The 25,370-nt window shown below is 42.1% G+C and overlaps 1 protein-coding gene across 5 annotated transcripts in view; it reads left to right on the forward strand.

Moving 5' to 3' along the window:
- The window catches only part of wdfy4 (WDFY family member 4), a 42,206-nt gene that overhangs the window by 3,313 nt on the left and 13,523 nt on the right, over positions 1-25,370 (forward strand). For 2 of the 5 annotated variants that reach the window (XM_061836404.1, XM_061836399.1), the window contains exons 4-49: positions 461-570; positions 1,427-1,552; positions 1,647-1,836; positions 2,264-2,453; positions 2,634-2,794; positions 3,730-3,962; positions 4,038-4,177; positions 4,927-5,057; positions 5,259-5,360; positions 5,584-5,774; positions 6,570-7,285; positions 7,371-7,461; positions 7,533-7,747; positions 7,817-7,911; positions 8,742-8,970; positions 9,066-9,142; positions 9,224-9,442; positions 9,607-9,785; positions 9,870-10,101; positions 10,717-10,856; positions 10,929-11,040; positions 11,127-11,317; positions 11,388-11,540; positions 11,619-11,692; positions 11,882-12,043; positions 12,785-12,879; positions 12,954-13,050; positions 13,156-13,358; positions 13,793-13,959; positions 14,346-14,465; positions 14,551-14,712; positions 14,796-14,948; positions 15,244-15,370; positions 15,476-15,627; positions 16,078-16,316; positions 16,410-16,531; positions 16,627-16,824; positions 18,636-18,745; positions 20,824-20,901; positions 20,988-21,179; positions 21,890-21,965; positions 22,061-22,257; positions 23,653-23,801; positions 23,876-23,987; positions 25,141-25,226; positions 25,304-25,366. In XM_061836404.1, coding sequence (XP_061692388.1) covers positions 461-570; positions 1,427-1,552; positions 1,647-1,836; positions 2,264-2,453; positions 2,634-2,794; positions 3,730-3,962; positions 4,038-4,177; positions 4,927-5,057; positions 5,259-5,360; positions 5,584-5,774; positions 6,570-7,285; positions 7,371-7,461; positions 7,533-7,747; positions 7,817-7,911; positions 8,742-8,970; positions 9,066-9,142; positions 9,224-9,442; positions 9,607-9,785; positions 9,870-10,101; positions 10,717-10,856; positions 10,929-11,040; positions 11,127-11,317; positions 11,388-11,540; positions 11,619-11,692; positions 11,882-12,043; positions 12,785-12,879; positions 12,954-13,050; positions 13,156-13,358; positions 13,793-13,959; positions 14,346-14,465; positions 14,551-14,712; positions 14,796-14,948; positions 15,244-15,370; positions 15,476-15,627; positions 16,078-16,316; positions 16,410-16,531; positions 16,627-16,824; positions 18,636-18,745; positions 20,824-20,901; positions 20,988-21,179; positions 21,890-21,965; positions 22,061-22,257; positions 23,653-23,801; positions 23,876-23,987; positions 25,141-25,226; positions 25,304-25,366 — 7,357 coding nt within the window. The remainder of the gene's footprint in view (positions 1-460; positions 571-1,426; positions 1,553-1,646; positions 1,837-2,263; positions 2,454-2,633; positions 2,795-3,729; positions 3,963-4,037; positions 4,178-4,926; positions 5,058-5,258; positions 5,361-5,583; positions 5,775-6,569; positions 7,286-7,370; positions 7,462-7,532; positions 7,748-7,816; positions 7,912-8,741; positions 8,971-9,065; positions 9,143-9,223; positions 9,443-9,606; positions 9,786-9,869; positions 10,102-10,716; positions 10,857-10,928; positions 11,041-11,126; positions 11,318-11,387; positions 11,541-11,618; positions 11,693-11,881; positions 12,044-12,784; positions 12,880-12,953; positions 13,051-13,155; positions 13,359-13,792; positions 13,960-14,345; positions 14,466-14,550; positions 14,713-14,795; positions 14,949-15,243; positions 15,371-15,475; positions 15,628-16,077; positions 16,317-16,409; positions 16,532-16,626; positions 16,825-18,635; positions 18,746-20,823; positions 20,902-20,987; positions 21,180-21,889; positions 21,966-22,060; positions 22,258-23,652; positions 23,802-23,875; positions 23,988-25,140; positions 25,227-25,303; positions 25,367-25,370) is intronic. The other 3 variants (XM_061836403.1, XM_061836402.1, XM_061836400.1) reach the window with 3 other exon arrangements.

Consider the following 25,370-nt stretch of genomic DNA (forward strand, 5'->3'; position numbering starts at 1 on the left):
TATCTGTGCTATAATATAATTATCCACAAAGCTGAAGTGCCTTTATATTATTAAATATCACTCATGCTCAGAATGGAAAGTCGTCACGTCCTTGTTTTGTCATTGCATTGTAAGGATAAAAAGATTGCAACACACATCTTACATCATCAAACATGAGGATCAATGTCATTACATGTGGTAATGTGGTTCATAGGCAAGCATGCTTGGATGGGTTTGGTGTGGAAGGATCGCAGGGGTGCTGGAGCCTACCCCAGCTATCATCATTTCTACTTTATTAGAAAGTCCCAACATCCTACTCCTAGCTTTGTTTTTCTTTAAATGAGGAAACGTTTTGTCATCGTTCTTTCTTTTTGAAGTTATGACAAACGCCATTCGGTTTCTTCATGATTTGACGGAGTCCATTGAAGGAATTTGCTTTGAGTATTACTGTTTCTCACGTTGAATCTTTTTGTGTTCTTAGAAGACGCCCGTGAGGAAGTTGTGCGATTCTTTCAGAGGGAAGGCGAGGAGGCAGGCAGTCTAGGATGGCTGCTGCTGAAATCGCTGTTGCTGCTAACTGCTGACAGCTCGGTGAGTTTATTGAGTTCCGTGTTTGCTTACATCATCTGAGAGAGAGGACTTCTTTATTCATGGAAGTTAAAATACAACCACTGGACATTTATTTATTCAATAAACTTGCACAAGAGAGTACAAACCAAGTCAGGTTGTTTTTACACAATGAAAAATTAAGCATTTGCAGAGAAGACATTTTAATGAGGTGGAACGGTGGATCAGCTGGTAAAGCGTTGGCCTCACAGTTCGAAGGACGCGGGTTCGATCCCAGCCCTGCCTGTGTGGATTTTGCATGTTCTCCCCATGCCTGCGTGGGTTTTCTCCGGGCACTCGCGTTTCCTCCCACATCCCAAAAACATGCAACATTGATTGAACACTCTAAATTGCCCCGAGGTGTGATTGTGAGTGCGGCTGTTTGTCTCAATGTGCCCTGCGATTGGCTGGCAACCAATTCAGGGTGTACCCCGCCTCCTGCCCGTTGACAGCTGGGATAGGCTCCAGCACTCCCCACGACCCTTGTAAGGATAAGCGGCATAGAAAATGGATTGAATAATGGTTGGACATTTTAATGGAAACAAGGTATTAAAAATAAAATCTATGTAATCTAAGTGGTGTATTATAAAGAAATTATACACTAGTACATATTTTAAGGCATTTTATGGCATCATTGGCATTGAGAGAGCAGTGCAAGAACTAGAATGAAAATTCATAAGTTGTCCAGCTGTACCTAATGACATGTCCAGTCGGTGTACCTAAAGTTATTATAGCAGCATCACACATATCTTCACCCTAATATATCACTCGACAAATGCATGCAATTAAGAACAAAAACAAAAGAGGTTTCCATTCCTTCCCACTCCATTTGTATTTGTAGGTGACATTATCATCTATGAGTCCAGGACTTCCTGCTGTTCTTGTGAAATGTTTCTACCTGCTCGTGTGTATCCCACCAAAGGAGGACATAACTATGGAAGAGAGCTTTCAGGAGCCTCTAACACAGGTGAACATGGCTTGACTTCTCCCTCTGACATGAGTACGTTTACGACTTGATAATACACTTCATAATGCCATCAAAACACTTCCATCTTTTTTAGGTTCTTCTCCAACTATGTAGGTGGCCACTCAATGTAGAGAGGCTGGTAGAGACCCAAGAGCTGCAGTGCCTAATTATTGGACTCACGTCGTTTTGGGACCAAACCTCCAGCTCGTGGAGGCATCAGGCCTCGCGGTTCCTTAAGGTGGTTTCAGGTGTAGCCACGAGCAACACCGTTCCAAACCTGCTTGGTGAGCTGACTATTGAGCATTGTGTATGCTTCTATTTTACACTAAAAATTATTAAATTCAGTGTGTTTTCCTCCTCAAATTCAGTTATTTTTTGCATAGTTTGCGCTGCTTGTTTAATGTCATCAACTAAATGTACAATTTTTGAGTTTGTTTTTTAAATCACGAAAAAATATATTCAAAGCTGAAGGCCCTGTGTGAAAAAGTAATGACCCTCTAAACCTAAAGAACGGTTGGACCCCCCTGTGCAGCACCATTGCATTCACAGATTATTATTTTTTTAAATTCCATCAGTGTACCAGCATAGCACCACCACTCAGATGAAGTGCTATACAGTATTGTAGTAGTTTTATCACTGAGTTACATTTGTAACTGATTCCATTTTAAATGAATATTTTACAAATGTGAATTGCAATGTCTTCCACCTCAGAGAAGAACTGCATTCGCATCTGCATCCAGAATCTATTGCGCATCAACTCAGAGGTGCCTGGCCCACTATTAGCTGAGGTGGCCGTGGCTGTGTTCAGCTTCATTCGGGACACGTACCCTCTCAGTCCGGCCCTCTTCACTGAGTTTGACTCCCACAATGGCTACAAAGCCCTTGAGGGCATTCTTAAACGGTGAGATGATTAATATATTTCAGCCCTTGCTGGATTTATTTTAGGGGGGAATCAATTCCACATTACCCGCAATGATGTGGAATTTCAAGGTGTGGAAAAAAAAAATCGGATAAATTTGAATCATGTTTTCCCTTTGAGTTTTTCCATTTATTTTTTTAATTGCCGATCATTCTATGAAAGTTGTGAAGGAGGCGTGTCAGAGGATCAGTTTCAGTCTGTGGAGGAGCTGCTGGTGCTCATTGCCTCACTCACCCTGCTTGGAAAAACGGAGCTCAAAATGGTTCTGTGTGTCAGCCACCCGCAGCCTCCGGGCTTTAAATTTGAGCCGCCCCTCAACAAAGGTAACGTCAACGTCCTGCTTTGAACTTTTTTACTCACATGCTTAATTCCATCATTTCATTTGACTTGGAATGCGGGCCTGCCCACTTGATTCCTCCTTTATGCTGTTGCAACTGGCCACCTAAACCTCCACTGCCCCCACCTGTACCCCACTGTGGCATGCCGTGTCCCTCCGCTTAACAGGAAGCTGAGGTGATTATGTCTGGGATGATGAAGTGGCGGCGTCCCCTATAACAATGTTAGGATGCCCCACATCTATTCACCACTGGCCTACAACAAGCGACCATCTATCATAGGTCCACTCCCCACTCCCCGCCCCCACCACAGAGTCAAGACTCAAAAAATTGACCCCCAAGCCCCCACACACACATTCACACACTGAGCACCCAACACAGGAAGGAGACGAACTCTTTCCTTCTCTTGCCATCACAGGGATTGTGGAGTCTCGTGCTGATCTTATTTGGTTGTGATGCAATTTAACGTAAGGGTCAACATGAATCCTATTACTAAGGAGCTCTATATTTATCCACAACACCCCCCAGTGTGTTTTCTGGCTAAATCTAATACCTTTCATCTTCATATTTTGACAAGGTGGCAAACAAAATACATCAAGGCAGAATATGATCTTTTTCATTTACACACATACTCACATACTGTATGTGGTATGTTTTTTTTTTCCCTTCCAATCCATCCATGTATGTGCAACTTGATTTGTTTTGCAATATTGAGCATCTGCTTGATGTTAACCACTCGCTATAACATATTGGTTGTGCTTTCTAAATTGAATTGACATTGTCAGAGAAAATCTTACAAAAGGATTTTCTTAATGGAATCTTTTGACTATATTTACCTTGCGCAGCTCCTCATTGAAATAAATCTAACATCACTACTACAGATGCATTTTCTTTTCGTGTCAATTCTCAACTTTTTGTTTCAGGTTCATCAGTAAAGAACTTGCCTGCCTTCGAGCTCCTGCAGGCCTCCCTGCTGCAATCGGAGGATTCATTGCTGTGCTGCCAGATCCTAAGAACACTTCAGATGATTTGGGAGAGAGACAAATCCAATTTTTTCCTCCTGGAGTGGACCGTCCAGACTATGGTCCAATTAGCCGCATGCGTGTGCTGCAAACCAGCAGCGGTCCAAACTATGTTCTTTTCAATGCTTGAGATGGTAAGTCCTTTCAAATGGTTCTTCTGTATGTGTGATTTCTCTGCCAGTACTGAGCCAAGTCTGGGTCACCCAAAGGTCATTTTCAAGCTGAACTACATTCCCCATGAGGTGCTACGTGTCGTGCTGGGTATCCTAAAGCAGAATTTGTCAGGGTCACTGGCTGTTGGAGTTGTGGGAAGTGAGTTTGGAGTGGCAGCTCTTACAAGTTTCCACAGGTAAGCAGCGCTACTTTGGAAAAATACTCTATAAAGCCGAACATATTGGGACAAATGTGTGTCGGAAAATTTACGTTTTATATGTACTGTACCTCATATTACTTCTATTACTTTTATACAATCTTCACATGTATTATATTTCCATAGCTCGTAGTCAGCACAGTAATTTTGTGTGTCACAGCCATGTTGTGAGTACTAGCTGTTTTACTCACTCTCTGCATGCACCCGTTCTGATGAAGATAAATTCAACTGCAGCTGGACAAAGATTATTGTTTTCTTTCCTTTTGTGACTCTTTCACTTTTCACTTGTATCTTTTCCTCTCTTCGCAAAGATTTCTTGAGCTCTAATGCGCTAATATCATTATATCAGAGGCATAAAAAAGGCTACAGTGGTTTATGATTGTGGTTATTATTATTGATGGTTGGAATACTATGAAGCCATGCAGTTATAAAATACTGCAAATTACAACAACACTAATAATGAAACCGAGGCCCTGTAGCTCAGTGGTTAGAGCACTGGTTTGGTAAACCAGGGGTTGTGGGTTCGTATCCCACTGGGGCTTCAACTCCCTGAGAAGGGTTGCGTCAGGAAGGGCATCCGGCGTAAAAATTGTGCCAAACATGTATATGCGTTCATCTGAGATGACACGCTGTGGCGACCCCGAAAGGGACAAGCTGAAAGAAACACACACACTAATAATGAAACCGTAGCTATCTTTGAGACAATGACATGTTGGTCTCGTTTCTAGGATGATGATACACAGTGGCATGGTCACGGAGGTGTTGAGTGACAGGGGCCTCTTGGAGTTGCTGCTTGGGGAACTTCGCAGGCGAGCAAAGATCATCCGGAAGGCTGGAATTGTCTCCTCTCCACAATTAAGTAGGAGACAACAATATGTGACTTCCCTTCTGGTGTCGTTTCAGTGCACTTTATAGCCAGCATTGCATAATTGGCACTGAGCAACATGTTTGGCAATGATTCATTGCATGTGCCTGTCATTATGAATCATTTTAGCATAAAATTAGGAACTCTTCTTGGCCTCTATGTCTACTCTGAAGCACTTGGTATTGTGTTCCTTAGATCCGGATCAGCAACCACGCGTAGAGAATGGCGACATGTTACTCACCACTTGTATGCTGGAAGTAGTGTCTGGCCTTACTTTGCGCTCAATCAAAAACACAGGTAAAAAATCTTTTGATTCAATTTTGATGGAAATGCCCGTTTGAAGAAATCCATCACAAAATGGCTTACATTATTTGTTACCTATGGTTGGTTTGATCAAGTATTCAGTCACTGATTACTGCACAGGTCATTTGTGACAATTTCACCATTCAGATTTACATATTTAAAGTATACATTTAGTATATTCAGTACTCCTTGCCAACATTTTTACTTTATGTTTCAGTTTCAGTGCGAGAGTTTGGTATGGTTCCATACATTAAGATCTTCCTGGATGAAGCTCAGTATCGTGGTCCCGCTCTGTGCATTTTGGAGCATCTTGCCGAGCTGAACCCCGAGGAGTTCATGAGTACTGCTATTGGAGCACTCTGCTCCTCCACACAACAAGAACTGGCTTTGAAGCGGGACATTTTACAGGTACTTGCTTCCAACACACACCCAGATGAGACACCGATCTTTGCATGAGCCCGGCTCATCTTCCTCATCTCACATCAAACCATGACAAATTGTAATGCTCTTAAAATATAATTAGCAAGTCAATTTATTTTCTTTACTTGCAGGATGTTGACTCGATTATTGACAAAGCAGATTGATTTGCTAAACCAGGTTTAGCTGTTAACTCCGGACCGATTTGATTAGCCCAGCACCATTCTGTGGTGCTGCTATCCGATCGGTGAATGGGCCTGAGATCTGATTAGGCTTAACGAGGTTACACACCTACTGTATGTGTCTGATTTTTATAGATGGGAATGATGGGCGCTCTTACTTGCAGATATTGTGTGTGTGTGTGTGTGTGTGTGTGTGGTGTGTGTGTGTGTGTGTGTGTGTGCGCGATTCTTGTGCTTGTGTGCTGTTTGTGCTAACACGGTTAAAGCAGGTGGCAATCAGATTGGCGCTGACCCGGGCTGCCAAGTGTTCAGAGCCATTGTGATTACTCCGGTTTCACTTAATCACATTTGCCCCTGCGCTGTGCCTCACACTTTACCTACCTGATGGATTAGCTCATCAAATTAAATTAAGATAATCTGGTTTAGTTGACCTCCAAAAACTATTACCAGAAATGATTTATGATATATTTGTATGTTTCATCTATTTTTCATTGCATTGTTTTAATTGACTGCAGCTCATTTTGAGAGCTTTCTGTCTACCAAACTATTTATCCAACTGCTCACCAACTCTTTTTTTGTCAAATGTCTCTTTCCTGGACCTCAGTCTATATTAAAGGTGCTGGAGACTCCAAATAGCTTGGACGCGTTTCGACGGGCTGGCGGCTTCACTGGACTCCTCTCACTCGTGCTCGACATGGAAGGTGCTCTGGCTGACCCTCCTCGGGGAGAAGTGTGGCGGTCTGTCGGCCACCACCAGTTGCTCGACCTCCTCCTTCTCGCCCTGCACATCTTGTCCTCCGCTGTCCATCTGCATGCGGTGAATGCACACTTTTTTCAGACGGGTGGCTTTTATGAGAAGCTGGCTGAGGCTCTGCTCCAGCTGGGCTGCTTCCACTCTGAGAGGAGGAGGTGGGAGCCAGACGAGGGATGCTCTATCATTATTGGAGAAGACTACCAGCTTCTTGGAAGAAGTTTCCAACAGTTTGTTGAGTTAGCAGAAGAGGGATTCTCATGTCACTCTTCCCCGGCTGCATCTCACTCCTCCCCATCTGTCAGTTTGCCTGTCACTCTTCAGATGTGCATTAGGCTCCTTTCCCATCTTGATCACTTTGCTGCAGGCCTCCACTCCCCTCTGGAGTTTAACTTTGGCCTCGAATCTGAGAATGGGTGTGACGGACATCGAAAGAAACTAAATGGACCGGTAGGGCATGAAGGGATGCATTCAATTTCACCTCCTGCCCATGCCGGGTCAGTCCAGCAGGAGACTTGTAGGACCACAGGAACCAACATCTCCACAGTTTTAGAGTCCCAGTCGAAATGGTGCTTTTCACATTACGTCATACACAAGTTTTTGCAAGGAAGATTTAACATGCGTTAACAAGATTTTCTCCTTGGTGTACTGTAGGTTCACTTGTGATCATGTTATTCTTCAGCCTGGAGCTATTTGCGTCATCATGACTCTCCTTCCATTCATCTTTACACCTGAGGACATCCAGGTATTTTTTTTTCCCATGATGTCACAAGGCCATGCAAAAATCTCTGCTTAATTCCGCTCCTTACTTCTCAGCTTTCAATGGAGGTCCAGCTTGCAGTCACAAACCATATTCAGTCAGCAGTCGAATCAGAACGAAATCGTCAGGTCATGTGTGAGGGGGGGCTTCTCTCTACACTTCTGACTCACTGTCGCAGCATGCTGCTCACTCCAAATGACCCGTTACATCTTAGTGTTACAAGAATCTTGGAGAAGCTCGCCTCCCAGGCCATCACAACTTCAGACTTCAGGTTAGAAACGTTTTGTCTGAAATAAATAAAATATAAAACATATTTGATCAGTTCATTTGTCTTTTTCAGAAAATTTCTTTGTTTAGCAGACCCTCTTATGTGTTTGGCAGACAAGACTGGAGTGCCATCGAAACCAGAATGCCCCACAACAGGAGAAGAACCCGGTAGTGTACTTTTGAGACCATACCACCGTATTTACTTTATATTTAAGATACAGTATAATGAATTTCCTCAAATAGTAAGAGTCCTAATAAGAGATGACATGCCCCAATTAATCGTTGAGGATGTCATCCACTGAAATATACAAAGGCCCACCTTTTCCATAATGAAAAAGGTTAGGCTCAGTTATTTCAGAGAATAAACTTTATCATTCACACGCAGATATTAGTTAACTGCTAATCCCAGTTTAATGGCTTTGCCAATGAAAACATGAGCATTGAAACACTTTTTCAGACGAGTTTGTGTGTTGACAGGTTGTAAACGAGTCTCAAATAAGATCTTGCATTATGAGGAGATGCCATCTTAAAAGGCAATTAGTATTTTCATAGACTCTAGAATGTTGTCACTCCACAGTGTCGTGTATGTCCATTTTTTTAGGTTCTGATGAGCTGAGTGATTTAGTTTTTTTTTTCTGCTCACTGTGCCTCAGTTTCTCTCCATTTCTCTATAATAGTTTGATTTTTTTAAATTTAGTTTTAGATTTCACAGTCACTTGACATTAACTCGAACACACAGTAATATCATTTAATGTTTAAGAAGTGGAATTGTACAGATAAAATGAACATCCCCCAACTGTAGGTGAGTAAACAAACATCCCGCCGGCGAGATAGTTCCTGCTATAGTAACATCCCTATTAGGTACAACAATCACACTCCAATGTGCTATATTGGAATGCATTTAAGCCGGTGTGTGTGATACATTGTAGTGATCTCTATTTTGATTTGCTGTTTCAAACATAATAACAACAGTCTTTTTTTTCCCCTGTTTCCTCCAGATCCCAGCACAAGGGCAGATACAATACGAGGGTCATCAGCAAAAACACGAAAGCGTAACTGCAGCCTTTTACAGTCTACGACTGGCAGCAAATATTCTGCTGGTTCCACCATTCCTGCTCACCAGATCATTAGTATGGTGTCCATGACGTCACCGCGCACGTTTCGGCCACATCGGCTCTCCGCTACGCCGGCCTTTGTGGAGTTTGACATGAGTGAGAGTGGCTTTGGGTGAGTCAGGCGTTACCTGCAGTAGAACCCATTGAAAGTATTACAATATATCTGTTTGATAAATTAATTGTATGGCACATTGCTGTGATTTGCAGTTGCCTTTTCCTGCCTTCACTGGCCACAGTGAAGGGGGTAACAGCAGATTCTATCTCAACTGGTGGAATAGGAGGAGGTAAGATTCCAAATGTTCAACAGATGCGTCAATAAATTGAAGCAAGAAGTCTTTTGTCATCTCTTTCTGCTCATTTGTTAGACTGCCGGGGTTTCCCTCCCGCAGCCGGTCTTTCCTTTTCCTGCTGGTTTCAGATCAACAGGTTTAGTTCAGCGTGTGATTCCCACCCACTTCGACTACTGTCAGTTGTTCGGCACATGTCGCGGACAGAGCAACAATACATCTGTTTGTCTGTCTCCTTCTCAGCCTATGATGGCTGTCTGGTCCTCTCCACTGAGGAGGATGCCTTTACTTACTTAGGTAAGAAGTATAGGAATTTGTATTAGCATATTTCTAATGTAATGCACATACCTGTCACAATATCCATGCATCCACCCCATTAACCTTGTACCATAGGCCCAAAGCACCAGTTTTCTCTATGTAACTTCTACTATTTGAACGTCTTTCATCTCATTGGAAAACAGACATGATGGAACCAGAGCTGAGCACCCCGACCACTTTGCCCACCTCGCTGAGGTTCCGTTGCTCCAGCTTGCTGGTCCCGGGTCAGTGGCACCATCTTGTTGTGGTCATGGCCAAAGATATGAAAAAGAGCTGTGTGGCTTCCGCCTACTTTAATGGCAAAGTACTAGGGACTGAAAAGGTGTGACGACGAGAGAGCACAATACACACAGAGAGAGCTGACATATAATAAAATGAATTAAACATACTGCATGCTCTCAATCAGATGAAATATATTCAGCCGTTTCCTGGCAAGTGTGTCTCCATGGACCCCACAGCTGTTATTGACGTGTACGCATGGATTGGGACGCCCTCTCTTTGGAAGGACCACGCTGCTTTGGTGTGGCGTGTTGGTCCGTCTTACCTTTTTGAGAAGGCTTTGAGCCCTGAGCTTGTGCGTGCCATATACTCTCAAGGAACTGCCTACCTGGGCAACTTTCTGGCTTTGCATAACAAAGGCAAGTGGCTGACGTTGTGTCCGTTTATTTTAGCATTTCTTTCTGGACTAACTATCTTTCCATGAAAAAAATCCCACTTATTTCCAGTTATATCATGACTGTTGGTTAGAGTAAGATAAAGAATAAAGCTTCATTAGTCCCACAATCTGGAAAATCTGGATATTTTCAGTAAAAACTACTGGCAATCCTGGATCTTTAAAAGGCAACCGTGCATCATGCTCATTAAGTCAAAACATGTTAAATGTCACTTGTTTTCTTTTAATTTATGAACACAATAGTAGTGAGACAAGGGGGTTCAATTACTTGAGGCAACAGTATAAAGTAACATATGCAAGTGTGTACAAATACTTTGGTGTGCTTGTTGGCTGGTCCAAAATAAGCACATAGCCGAGAATTTATACTGCACAGCAGAGTGAACAAGCTGGGTGTACTGGAGAAATTACGCTTATCCTTGGAGTATTTCCCATCCATTAATTGTTTTATTTGATTCATTACACAACCTTTTATCGATATAAAATTCAACTCATGATACTCAATAGCTCATGCCTGATTTACTTTAATCCAATTTATCTTTCAGAACTGGTTTTATTTCAACTCATTTGTTCCCAAATTCAGAAGCAGAGTCTTTCCCTCTCCAGTTGGTTCCTGAGGAGAGGATTACATTTGGCATCAACCCAGCAGTTTCCACATTAACAACTGTTGTGGACATCAGACAAAACTACAACGAGGTGGACTGCAGACTGATCGCTAAAGAGGTGCAGCCAGTCCGGTCTTTAATACCCATTTGCTCTTAAGGTACATTTTAAAAGTCATCCATCTATTTCCAGCTAGGGATAACCTCAAGAGACCACTCCACTCCAGTTTTCCTGGCTCGTAACATCAGTCAGCACCTGAGTGGCACTGCACGCACCATAGGCGCAGCACTGATTGGACATTTTGGTGAGTAATGTAAATGATTTATTTTATTGTAAAGTTTCCCAAATTCCTGCAAGCGCATTTTAAAGGACATTACCTTTTTATTGTAGGTGTCCGCACATTCATCCCCAGAAATGCCTCTGATGGTTTTCTGTACGTGGGTGGGCCTGCAGTTCTTCTCAGTATAATTGCAATGGCAGCTGATGACAGCTCCCTGTATGCAGCGGTTAAGGTTCTTCTCTCTGTTCTGGAAACGAATTCTGCCATGCAGCAGGAAATGAACCGCATCTGCGGTTATAAGGTCTGTTCCGAATAACTAAAGTAGCTGAAATTTACATTCCAATTCTTAGATATAATTTTACTCTCTCCAGCTGCTTGTTTTCTTGCTGAAAATGAAGAATACTCTGGTGAGCCTCAGAACCTTTCAGTTGATTCTGTACTTCTCGAGCTCTATGGAGCTGAGCCAAGGCTCGGACTGTCTGCAGAACGAAGCTGCTTTCCGGGATCTGCTATCGGACCTGGAGGTACACATTGGCGAGATTGCCGTAACGGTCACAGGAACAGCACAAAAATCCATGACATAGATTGTCTCATTTTGTCAGGTGTGGAAGAACACGTCTGAAAATCTGGATCTCTCAGTCCTGTGCCACTTTGCCGAGATCTTGAAGTCCCCAAGGTAGTTTCCATGGTCACTCAGCATGTTACCAGGCAATGCAGCATTAATCGAACCTATGATTTACCCACATGACAACAAGTTATGCAAATATAAAGAGACTGTTGCTCGGGATTGACAGCAAACCTTATCATCCACTCTGTCAACGTTTTAAATAAATCAGTGTGACAGGTGTTATCTCTGTATCCTCAGCAATGACAGCAGGATTGGAGCGGTCATGCACAGAATGGGCGTGTTACCAAATTTGCTATTTGAGCTGTGTGACCCTTCTGTGACTTATCAAAAAGTCAAGGTTGTTACTTCCGTCATCACATGCCTGCTGAAGGCTCACTTCACTCCTCTGGATATAAGCAGGTACTACCTGAACACTTCCTGGTTGTGTGTTTTTCAGTTTATCATTAGCAATGGTCATGGTCATTTCAGTTCCGTGTAGAAGGACATCTTACATCATTGGTGAGGGGATACTGGTGATTTGTCACTGATCCAATGACAGTTAAGAAATTGTGGACCTCTCATCCGAGTTTTAGATCATTGTTTAACTTTCTGTCCTAAAAATGAAACGGTTTGATTCACCCTCACCGTCCTATGGTATATACTAGCTCTTATTAGGAAAACAACATTGCATATATTATGCACACCTGTGATGGTTTCCACTTTGCTTTATTACAGTGACGACAGATCAGAGTGGTGCAGTGAAATTTTATCACAATACAACTTACATATTGTATATGTGTCCTCTTCCGAACTTTGCTCGGCAAAAATAACCGGGATGACACTTCAGATGCAAAATTCTAGTAGTTTACCTATTGTAGATCGTGTCTGTGCACCTTACTTTGTGGTCAATTGTAGGTAACAGGTAGTTCACCTCTTAGTGTTTTTACAGTTCAGACAAATCCACCTCGAATTACCATAATATAAATTACATTCTCTATTATAGTACAGTACAGTACAAGTACTGTATATGTTAAAAGCCGTATAAATAAAACAAGTTGCTCTCAGCAAGGTTGGAGACCCCGATTCTGTAAAAATAAAAAGCTATCTTTCCTTGAATTGTTGATTGCCCGTCTGTGTGAAAACTGTTACATCTTTTGTCAGACTTGGGCTCTTCCTGATCTACACACTCCCTCCTCTTCGTAATGCAGTTGAAAGCCATGGCATATCTGACTGTGATCTTTCCCAAGATACAGAAGGTAACATATGAAAAGCTCTTCATGAAAGAATCCCTCTGACTTGTAATGACCAGATGCCTCATCTGTTCTCTTAGTTAACGCCTCTGTTCCTGTCAGCCTCATCTTTATCCGCAACCAGCTGTTACTTGTTCTCTGCGACATCCTCGGCTCAGAGAGCGCTCTGATCAAAGAGTAAATTCCATGTGTTACTGCTTTTCAAAACCAAAAAGGATGTAATCAAATTTGCCATGATATAATGGAAGAAACTTTAACTTGTGCTGTCTGGTTCTTCATAAGTCACCAGAATACAGTGTATGACGTCCTGGGCAGCGACTGGTTCCTGCTTTTCCTGAAGCCGCACCTTCACTCCTCCACTGTGAAACTGGGTCTCATCCTGCTCACACACTTCCTTTCCTGTCAGGCGCACCACAGCAGCTTTAGGGAGGCGGTGATCCCTGGAAGCCTCATAGACAGCATGGAGGCACCCTCTGTCATTATGGGTACACATTACTTCAATAACTAGAAATCGGATGAATACAATAGTGTCTTTAGCATAGGGTCATAAAGGTGTAGAAAACTGTTGGTAAAATTGGAGCTGGGGAATTTGGGAATATTTCGATATAAATTTATTTATTTACATCCATTATACGAGCTCTTATACTCACAAGGCTGTGACGGCACAGTTTTCAATTCCCATGTCTATTTTACAATATAGGTAGGTTTTTTTTTTTTTTTTTTTTTAGTTCCTTATCTGAATTATTTTCCTTCGATTGTGTCTGTTTGACTTTCTGATGTAGCCATTTTTGCCACCCACTGGTTGACCATTTTAACAGCTTAGTGGCAAATTAAGGGGCTGTCATGTCCCCAAAAAAGTGGCAACACATGAGTGGACAAATGTTTGACCCAAAATTAATGTATTTTCCTTTTCCCCCAGACAACCTTCGTGCTCACTCTTGGTCATATGAATGTTCCACCGCTGCATGCCCTGGTTTTGATGTTCTCCAAGGTCTTCTGGTCAGACACTTTCAGCTGCCGCAAGTCTATGAAGCTTTGGCTGCTCTCCTGTTGGGAAGGACAGTCACCCACTTCGTAGACGGAGAGGTGAATATTTTGCTTGGGTTGACATACTCTAAATGGGGCAGCACAGTAAATAGTGAAGAGTGCATTTGTCACACAGTCAGTTGGTTTTTGGGTTGAATTCAAGCACTCCTGTGTGAAATGTGCTTTTGGTTTCACTGGCTACTGCAGCTTCTTCCTACCTCACAAAGTATACGATGTTAGGTTAATTGAATCATCTAAAATACCCATATGTGTGAACAGTTGTTTGTCTATATGTGTCCAAGTCCAAGTTTCAGATGATTACTCTGCTCTACCTCACCTTCGACCCCAATGAGGACAAGTGCTCCAGAAAATGGATCAATTGATTAATTGATATAAAGGGTTATATTTGTTAATGACATCCAAACTCTCCCATATGTAATCTACAGGTGAACTTGAATGACTCCCTCGAGTCTTTGATTGACAGCCAAGCACACACTCCCACCCCACAGCTCTGTGTGGAGGCTGCAACATTACTACTCAAACTGGTCAAAATCATCGTCATGCAAGTAAAAACATTACATATTCAACTATTTGTAAATTTGTGAATTACATTTGAATTTGAATCAATGACACCCCGTTTTTTGAACGAAGCACCGAACAGGCACTGATGCATCATGGGCATTGCAGCTCCTAGCCAATGTGATGCAGTTCTTCTGCCAACTACATAACCTTCGACCCCAAGACCCACTGTGGGCATCAACGGTGTTCCTCCATGCACTTGCTGCCATTATGTTCACCTGGCAAAGTCCAGAGGTCTGTGCCTTAAGTTTTGTTTTATTTTTTACGACATTTCTACCTGGACTTTTTGTCTGATTGTGGCCTTTTTTCTGGGTAAGCACGAGCCGTGTAGGATAACCGAATGTGAGGAAGAACTCAGGATTCATTCACCCAAGAAGCCTGTATATGACTTTTCCCGTATTCTGCTGATGGACAGTCTTCTCAATGTGTCTGGCAACAGCAACACACATCCTTTAGTGTTACTGGTGGAGGTAAATAAACACAAATTATATAGTCAGTAGCAAGCTATCGGTTTGCAAATCAGACCCATACATTATGTGTACACTTTTTGTTGCATGTTAAACCTGCAAAACTATTATTTTTCCAGAAGGTGCCACTATTTGCTTAGTTACTGATTAAATAGAGCAGGCCATTGGCACTTATGATGCTATTACTGTACTTAGAAAGAAGAATTAACCCAGAATGGCTGTGTTGAGCGATTTCTAGTCTCATGTTGCAGGAAGTTCTAAAATACTACTAATAATATTCATAAATACTGTATTATAGTTCTGTCCAGATGGTGCAACGATGGAGCAGAGCCAGAGTTTCCAGACTGAGCTGCTGGAGTTCATCATGGAAATCATCAACATTCTCAGCAATGATAAAGAAAACAACACTCACCTCATATCAGAAAGTAATATGAGCATATAGATTATCTGTATTCCTAAATGTACCTCTTTATTATTTTTGTTGTTGTTACCAAATGTAATATTACATTACAATAATGAATATAATTTAGGGTCCCAAGACGAGAGACCTGCAGACCAGATGTGCACGTTAATGGGCAATGTGCTGCTCTTCAGTAAGATTCTGGTGCAGGCACTTTACGGCGGAGCATTCCTGGGGGCCTCAGAGACTTTGCTCAACTTCCTTGCAGATCAGATTGTTGTGGTAAGATGAGGGCACACAAAACATACTGCATGCTCATGCTCCTTATTAAAACACTCAGCTGTGGACAAACCATGTCACGCTTTGTTCAGGATGCTAAGACCAGCACAGCTAAGCCTTAAAATAAATGTACATTGCATGTGCAAGTTTTCTGGAAGCCTAAATCTGTTTACATGAAATAATTCCGCAAATGCATTCATGTTAAATTTTGTTCACTAAAGGGAAATGTTCCTCCCAACTGTGGTAGAAGCTGATTGAACCCTGAAAGTGAAGTTTAAAGAAATGCAAAATGTAATTGTACCTTTATAGTTTGTATTTTCTGTAGAGCGCACCAGAAGAATACATTGCAAAGTAACTATTTTATTAAATTGACAAACATCTAGTGATACATAACTGGAAAGAATGAAGTCTCAGAAGTCTGATTCTGACCAGGACTATTTCTTCATAATTTAGGCCCTGGAAAGAGGTCAAGCTCACAAGGAGAAGACCGTGTCAGCTCTCTATTCCTGCTCAAATAATGTCCTGCTCTACTTCCTGTCCCAACCCCGACATTCCAGAGCAGAGTTGAAGGGCATCATTAACACATTCCAAACAATCAATGATCGCTGGGATGTTCTCTTGGCAACGTACAATTCCAACGTGAACTTTATCACATGTTTTCTTCATTGTCTGCTATGGATTGGATCTGGCAGGTGAGACTAAACTCAGGTGTGGGGACACAAATTTGCAGTCTTGTAACCATTCATATGAAGTTGATGTATATATATATTTTTTTTTGAATAAAGTTACCCCGAAGGTTTTACATGTGGAACTCCAAAAGTGCACAACAGGAAAGTTTTCCCCAACATGTTTCCAACCAAAACACAACATGAAGTGGTTGTAGAATCTGGGGCAGAATTTCCTATTGGTATGAAATCCAGCACAACATTTTCCTCTATTTGGACGTTTTCTTTTTAAATGCTTCTGAGAGTCGCTGAGAAATCTGCATTTTTTGGGGGGGAGTTTCAGATGACGTAGAGCTGGTGTCCTTGGCAAAGGCCTGCTGGTCCAAGGTTATGATGGAGCGGAGGCACACCCTGGAAGAAGCGTACAAGATTGAGATCTCAGCCAGCCAGACTGCTGAGAGGGCACCCGTAAATATGACTGACATCAGCCCATTATGGGAGGAGACGGCTCACAAAGCCTGGCTGCTGCACTCTGGTTAGCTCTTACGATGCAACATTATAATACAATTACAAAACATATATGCTGTGAATATAATTTTATAAAACAAGATATAATACTATGAAATAGACCAAACACTGTACAATGTTGTAATGTATATTTATATAATGTGATACAATACAGTACAATTAGTTAGGAATATACAACACTATGCATCACGCTATGATTAAAACTAGATATGCGGCACTAGAACATGTGATATGATACCATAAAATAAAATGTAATGCTATTAATGTGAAATAGTATATTACTATTTGATTAGATATAAAACTATAAGGTGAAACAAGTGGTTGGAGCGCCTGCCTCACGGTTCTGAGGATCAAGGTTCAAATCCCGGCCCCGCCTATGTGGAGTTTGCATGTTCACCCCAAGCCTGTGTGAGTTTTCTCCGGTCACACTGGTTTCCTTCCACGTCCTAAAAACATGCATTAATTGAAGACTTTAAAATGCCACTAGGTGTGATTGTGAGTGTGACTGTTGTCTGTTGCCATCGAGCCCGGCATTGGCTGCAACCACTTCAGGGTGTACCCTACCTCCTGCCCGCAGATAGCTGGAATAGGCTTGAACCCTCCAGTAACCATTGTGAGGATAAGCGGCTAAGATAATGGATGGATGATACCGTATAATAAGACATAGTGTATGTCTTGTCATATGTGAATTATACTACAGTAGTTTTAAAAAGTCGTCTTTTTACGTCCTTTTCAAATTAACACCAATGCAAGTGTGATATTATAAAAAAAAAAAGAACGGCAACCATAAAGTTAAAAGTAGCTCACTGATGCGTGGTGTTATTTTTTTTATCTGTTTTTAAATAGCAACACACAACAAAGCAAGCACATCTCACCGGAGCGCTATTTTTATGACAGGCCAGCAAGCTACTTATGGTCCTTGGAGGCTGCCTGGTGCCCATGGGCAACATTTTGGTGATCCCTGCTGTTTAACGTGGTACTTTTAGACCAATTTTACTGGGTGGCGGGGCTGGGGCCTTGGTTTTTTATCAGAGGGGCACAGTTTCCAATACCCACATGGACACACACACACACACACATGCACACACACACTCTCCAAATTGCTTCACGGTATTTATTTATTCATAGTATTTGTTAATTGTTTATTGTATTCAGCACATTCTTTTAATGTAATCGAAAGACTGGCCATCGATTATGACTGCAAATTAGCTGTAGCTAGACATCTTCAATGCATCACTCACATCACATGTACACACATGGAAGCAATGTTACGATACTATATGAATGGGCTTAAAAATATATACAATACAGTGGTTGCACTATAATACAGAACAAGAAATTATGCCATGATAATAAACGATACAATACAAGGCACAAGATTATGAAGTAATTGAAAGAAATTGTAATAAGTATATAATAAAATGTAATATAATATAAAAAACATAAGGTATGATAATGTTTTCCAATTTCAGTTTCATCTTAAACCTGTGTACTTCGACACAGGCTAATAAATAGTCTGCTATATGTGTAGTGTGAGGAGAGAAATGCAAGGAAATAAAGTTAGATCACTTGCTGAATATTGGACATTTCTTTTCAGATGGCACCTATTGCAAAAATGGCACTAAATAGATTTAAGTTTAGCTTATTAAGTTCACATATAGGATAGAGCTTTTCCATTGGGACGTGTTGAATTTTACGATGGCAGGTGGAAGACTGATCCTAAATCAGCTGTTCAGTAGTTCCACTGACCGAAAGATGTGTGCACTTTCACTTTGTGTACTTGACATTTCACATTTTGTGTGTATCACACCCTCACAGAGAATCACAAGGAAGCGACGGTCCAAAGCCCTTACAAGACGTTTGACATGATCAGCAGTGCAGTCCGCTCAGCGATGGGGAGACAAGACAAGCAGGCAGTGACAGTGGAGGTACACTCTCGCAGCCTCTCATTAATAAGACGCTATATGGATCGACCGACACTCATTCCAAGAGTCACTCGTAGCTGTATCTGTGCTTTGAGACATCCAGCCCTGTGGGAGTCTTTTTATGATTTCTTAAAATGGATTTGGATGATCACAGCTGATCGCCCCTGAGTGGGCATAGTAATTGATATCGGCACGGCTCGTCCACAAGAACAGTCGACGCGACACACTGTTTGCAGCTGAAGGTTAAAGACACGTTTATTGTTGTTTTTCCCCCCGAAACACGTGGTCCACATCATTAGTTCCCCCACAACGCTTAAGATGTTGAGCCATCTGGAGCAGGGAGTGGGGACATATTACTCAGGCACACAGGCATGAAATTACCGCGTCTGTGTCAGCCCCAACCCTGCAAAGTGTGTGTGTGTGTGTGTGTTGTGGACGTCTTCTGCCTGCTGAAATTGGGTTGGCAATTATAGTGGTAGCAATCTGATGAAAACATTATTCATTTGATGTTATTCTTTATCATATCAGTTATCTGACAGGCTATCAGACAGGGTGATGAATTGTTTTTCTGTGTGAGAAGCACCAGGAGGGATGTTTCCCCATACTTCGTTGAAACACGTCACTTCGAGCGGCTCTTAGATTTTCTTCAAAACTAATAGACAGATCGTCGGAACGTTCTGCCAATTTACACCCAGTCTCGATCATCACCTTGTGGCCTTTATTTGGCAAGAGGGAGGGAGATGTGTTTGGGGATCCACGGTAATGCAGCACTACAGTATGCTGTACATCGTTGTCTTGTCCCAGATTTGAACATTACTGTAGTGTACATTGGGCTAAAATAAAAACAAAAACTGTCCTAAAACCTTCTGTAGGTATTGCGTAGGAATATCGTGACTGATAAGCAGTCTCAATGCAAGCCTTCCAAAGAATTATTTCATCAGTGAATAGCGTTTCCATAATCATATCTGTGTCCTCATATTACGAAGATAATTAACAGCACTAATGATCACGTTAAGTTCATTACATATTCCCTACCAGCCCAGAATGAAGTTGACATTATGTTGCCTTATCATCAAAGATGGCGTATTGTTGGGAAGTCATTAAAATGGAAATGAGTGTGATGTCGGGATGTTAATTGCAGCGGGAAGGGATGAGTTATGTATTTAATGCAGCTTTTAAAAGCCAATGAATCTCCTATCTGCTAAATAGTGTAATTAATGCTATATATTACTTATGTTTGTCCAATTGAAGGAATGAAATTGCAAGATGACTTGCTGTTTATCTGTCGTGCCATGGTTCTAGTTTGCAAACTTCATTATTACTCTCCTCTGTAATATTCTCATAATCCGCCTCGCATTACTTCTCCCTTTTTTCCACTGCACAGCATTTTGAAAGACACGCGATGCCATTTTCATTCTTCGACTGGCTTGTCAAATCAAAACTTGATTGCCATGGGTTTATTTCAAAATGAGTTTAATTTTTGCTTTTTTTTTTTTTTTTTTGCTGCGTATTGTTTTGCCGTTCATTTATGAAGTTATACCCCAAAACACAGAAATAGCATCAGTAAATAAGAGTGCAAAAAGAGTGGCTGAGTATTCATTCCACCAGTTAGATGGCCGTCGTGGGTCAGCAGCGAGGATGGACACATGTTGTTTCACTCGTCTCTCAGCGAGCACTGCTGTGATGATAAGCTTAATGAAGCAGTTAACAGTGCGAATATGATCCCTGTGTGTCTGCTCAACATGAGCATCCTGCAGTGTCAACACAGCTCCGCTTGTTATTTTTTCTTTTCTCTTTTAATCGACACACACACACACATTTACCTTGCCCCCTACTGTGCTGTGGCTCTGTGATATTAATGTTTATGTTAATTAGATCACGCCAACAAAGGATTACATTCTCAGACAGGGGTTATTGTAAGTCTGTAGCCACTAGCTTATTTGGCCCCCGTGAATGCAATTTAGAGCCAATGTAATTGTGTGAATGCATTGTAATTGCATGAGGAAATAACAATATGAATATACAATCTCTGTGTGCATGGAAGGAGGAATGATTGCACTATTTTGCTTGTCCTTCTGCAGGAGTTTCTGTCTTACATGGAGTCGCACCGACAAAGAGGCAACAGCATGTTTGAGAATTTGAGGACAAACCACATACAGGTTTGAAGAAAATACTGTTGTACATTAAAAAAGCTTTTTATCTGTATTTGTCATCACTGTGTCTTTGGCTTGTTTCTGCGGCCCAGTTACGAGCCAGTGAGTGGGATTGGGTCAACGCCCAATGGTTGCTTGTAGAGGCAGAGCTGCTGAGGGAGAGAGCAGTGTTTGGGCCAGGTCCGGGCGTGCTGATCAGCCGTGACTGGGTGCAAGATGCTGCCGAAGGACCCAACCGCACCAGACTCCGCGTCCGCAGAAAGGAATTGAGACGATCCAGACGGGTACAGTAATAACTGGAAAAGGCGATCTCGACATGTGTCCCACTGGAATACTTTGGATTTATAGCTGCTTTTCTGCAGTGTCTGCCACAGGTTTTTTTTTCTTTCATGAGCAGAAAACAGGTCCTAGTTTTATGTGGAACATGTGCATATTTAATTTTTTTTTTGCATATTCACTCTTGTCAATGGAGTCATGAAAGTGAATTTGGAAACTTCCCAATAAGTAGAGAAACAACACTGTCACTTCAATTGTCATCTACTTTAATACAATACTGTATTAGAATGTATGAGATCATCAAGAAGATATTGAGTGGGGTCCGTTGTGGTTGTCTCTCTGTCCATGCATTTTTTTTCCCCCAAGTGTATCAGTTGCACCAGTCAACCATGATCCAGTATTTCTCCATTTGGTCAGGCTTTTACACAGACACCAGCCAATATTGCGGAACTGTGCTGCACTATCACACAGCAAAATGCTGTCCCACAATCAGACACTTACCTGATTCCATCGCTAGCATCTAGTGTGTTGTACGAAAAGACCAATTGCTTTAAAAGCAATGGTGAAGGAGAAATGTGTCCTACCAAAATTGCATTGCACAGAGACACTCTCCCGCCTCTGTCACAGCTCTGTTTGGCACCTACATTGAGGAGCAACCTGGGGAAAGATGAAAAAGTATCACGATCATAATATATGTAATGTGATGCTATTTATAAAGGTGCTCGGAGCCCTGTCTCTTGGCTTGAGGAAGGTCACGTCTGCAGAAAGCAACAAGAGGCCAGAACCTGACACAGGTAAAACAAATAATACAGACACTGCATTCTGTCACGTTGTCATTTTTTTTTTTTTTTTTACTCACTACAAAAGTGTTGTTTTTCCTTTGTCCTAGAGCCCAAGATTCTGTGTGAAGTTGGAGCTGAGGCCCAAGAGGAAGATGAGGATGGAGGAAAGGCTTGTGATCAGCTGACCTTCTTTCCTGTTTTGAACGAAACACCTCCCTCTGAAAACCACAAGGAGCCCTGCTCCCGCACGCAAACCTGCACTGACATCCGCATCATCCTGCAGGAGCTGCATCCTGGCGAGGAGGTACCGTGGCACGGAAGCCTGTAGTGGTGTGCTGGCCAAATTCACTATTACAATAACTATTAGATGCGCACTTAGAGACTCCAGTAGCTCAGTGCTGCTATCAGAATTTCATCTTTGCTCATTACTGTAAGGCCGAGCTCAGCTCTTCTCATTCTTCCACTGAGTTAGACGGCACATGTTGACTGGGATTCTCTTCACGCTGGCAACCAGCCGCGCCTTTTAATGTTTCTGACAGATGTATTAATAAAAACAGTAGGAGGTGATGCAGGCTGTCTTACATCTGCTTAGTAAGTGTGTGATCTGCGTAGTTGACTCGCTACGGTTCAAGTGTGTTGAGTCCTGCTGAGCATCCTGTCAAATGAACACAGTCATTAGCTTTGAGAAATCCACACGCACACACGGATGCAGAGCAACACACAGCACGGACAGTAACACACAAAAGCAGACTCACACATAATTAGCTTTCCTGCGCCAATAGTGTGATTATGACAGTAATGTGTGTGGGGAGAAATCAATGGTCTGACATTAAGCTCTGTCAATAAAGTCGCTCTTTTCTCTTCTTCCAATCAGCGACTAAATCTCTCTCTGACTCATAATGCATATCTGTCCCCTACACAATACGCAGATAAGGAAAATAGTTTATTGTTATGTATTCAGTCATTGATGATGATAATTATAATTTTTATGAAATCTAGTAATTTGTTAGGGCCAGTCGAGCGCATTGCAGAGTGTGTTCGCAAATGGAAATGGCCATTTAATCTAACCACGGGTAAAAAATTATGCACCATTTCGCTGAGTCTCACTTTGAGTCTTTACAGGCTTTCACATGACACGATTCATCATATCACATACATTTGTGTGCATTCAGACAAGAGGTTCTGATCGTTTAGCAGGTTGCCTATTGTGTACATGACAGTGATTAATTCTCCTAATAATGGCAAGGCAAGACTTCCTCCTCCTTCACAAGTGTGACTCTTGTGTCTGGGGGGTAGGGAGTCTGATTTGATTAGTATAAATTGCGGGGCCCTGCGGCTGTGTGGGGGCCCCATATGTTTTTTGGGGCGCTGTGTCCCAGAGAGGCCAACACAGGGGGCAACCAGGTGGGCACACTCACTGTGAAATGAGGGGAGAGACAATGGAATTACACACATTAACACTGCGCAGTTAGCATTAGCTCCAGCCAGCCCTGAAAGCAGCATGTGGGTCCTTTTGATGTCAAATGGAGGTGCTGGAAAAGGGGCCAGACCTTCTCCTCCCCATCAATCAGCTCCTATAATGAAGTGTTCAATGGTGTCTTTTTAATAATGATTAAAATGTGATTAAAATGATCAATCACATTGCGGCTGGATATGCCATGTGCACATCACAAGGTGCTGAAACGAATCTCTTGCTTAGGTCAAAGCAAAGATGTGTGTGGTGACGGTGAGCGGCCTCAAAGTGACTGAGGGGGTGCTGCTGTTCGCCAAAGAGAGTCTGCTCTTGTGTGAAGGATTCACTCTGAGTCCGTCTGGAGACGTTTGCTGCAGGAAGCACCAAGCAAGCAGGTTCGACTGCGTGTTTCGTACTACACATATCCCATTGTTTCAGGCTTAACTCATCCTCTCAATCCTTTCTTCAGTGTCAGGGATTCCTTCATTTCCAGCATCCTGAGTAAGGAGCCAACTTCAAGCTGCAGACACTGGCTCTATGAGGACATCAAGGAGGCCCGATTTATGCGGTTCTTATTAGAGGTTAAACATTCTGCAGTGACTGCACAAGCAATGAATGCATTTTTTAAAATTTAGGTTTCATTGTTCCTGAAATGAAAATGTATGTACATTTACATTTCAGTTAAAAAAAAACGATCTGGCACTTTGGAATCTAGAAGAACCCATTACAAACGTAAAACCCTAAAAGTGCAAAGCATATATTGTACATAATTATGACATGAACCACCGTTGGTGGTGTAGATTCATCAAAAAATGATAAGCAGGCAGACGTTGGCTTATTCCCATCCATCCATTTTCTTTGCTGCTTATCCTCACGACGGTCACGGGAAGTGCCGGAGCCTATCCCAGCTGTCAACGGGCAGGAGGCAGGTTGCACCCTGAACTGTTTGCCAGGCAATTGCAAAGCACATAGAGACAAACAGTCAGACTCGCAATCACACCTAGGGGCAATTTAGAGTGTCCAATTAATGTTGCGTGTTTTTGTAATGTGGGAGGAAACCGGAGTGCCCGGAGAAAACCCATGCAGACATGGGGAGAACATGCAAACTCCACACAGGTGGGGCCAGGATGGCTTACTCCTAATGATGCCATATTACAATCCACCATCTCCACTTTGCTGCAGTGGTCCATTTTTTAAATCTCAAGTCTCCTCGCCAATAAAATATTTCAGTACAGTGACAGACAAATAAAAGTAAATGAGACACTAGTTTGTTGTTTTGTTAGTATTGTTCCACATTAAATGTGTAAATGTACAGTAAAAACAGGTTGGGTATTTAGGTTATGAGGGATGGATGCATATACCGTTTGGTACAGTCTGCACGGACAATGCACGCTTGTTGACAACAGATTCTCGCTTTTGGAATTCACTTTGGATTGAGGCTCTGTAGACGTGTGCCTGTTCCTCATTCACGGTTTTAACTTTTCAAAGTGCAGTGGGAACATTTATTCCTAAAGATTTGTAGCCCTTTTTGTGATGGAAGACGTGTTTAAGAAATTGGTCAACACACTATAATGTGGCCATACATATTTTAGACATCTTTTCATTCATTCCCTATAGAATAAGCATAATATAACCCAACACTTAAAGCTTACCTCCACCCCACTCAGTCCATGATTAGCTTCTCAGATACCCAGGTGATATTACAGTAAGGTAAAACACTGTTCTTTTTCTCAGGACAATGCCATTGAGGTCTTCATGAAAAATGGCCATTCAGCCTTCTTGGTATTCATAAATAAAGACCATGTTTCTGCATATAAAAGGTAACAACACTCGTGTGAACGATGGCTGTAAAAACTAGCGACATTTATGTTACCGTGACCTGAAATCTGTCTTGTAGGTTGTGCAAGGTGGTGTCATCATTAAAAGGGAGAGGTGTCGCTGATGTCATCGCTAATGCCAGGTAG

This window comes from Syngnathoides biaculeatus, chromosome 12 (genome assembly GCF_019802595.1).
Source record: "Syngnathoides biaculeatus isolate LvHL_M chromosome 12, ASM1980259v1, whole genome shotgun sequence".
Taxonomy (NCBI): Eukaryota; Metazoa; Chordata; class Actinopteri; order Syngnathiformes; family Syngnathidae; genus Syngnathoides; species Syngnathoides biaculeatus.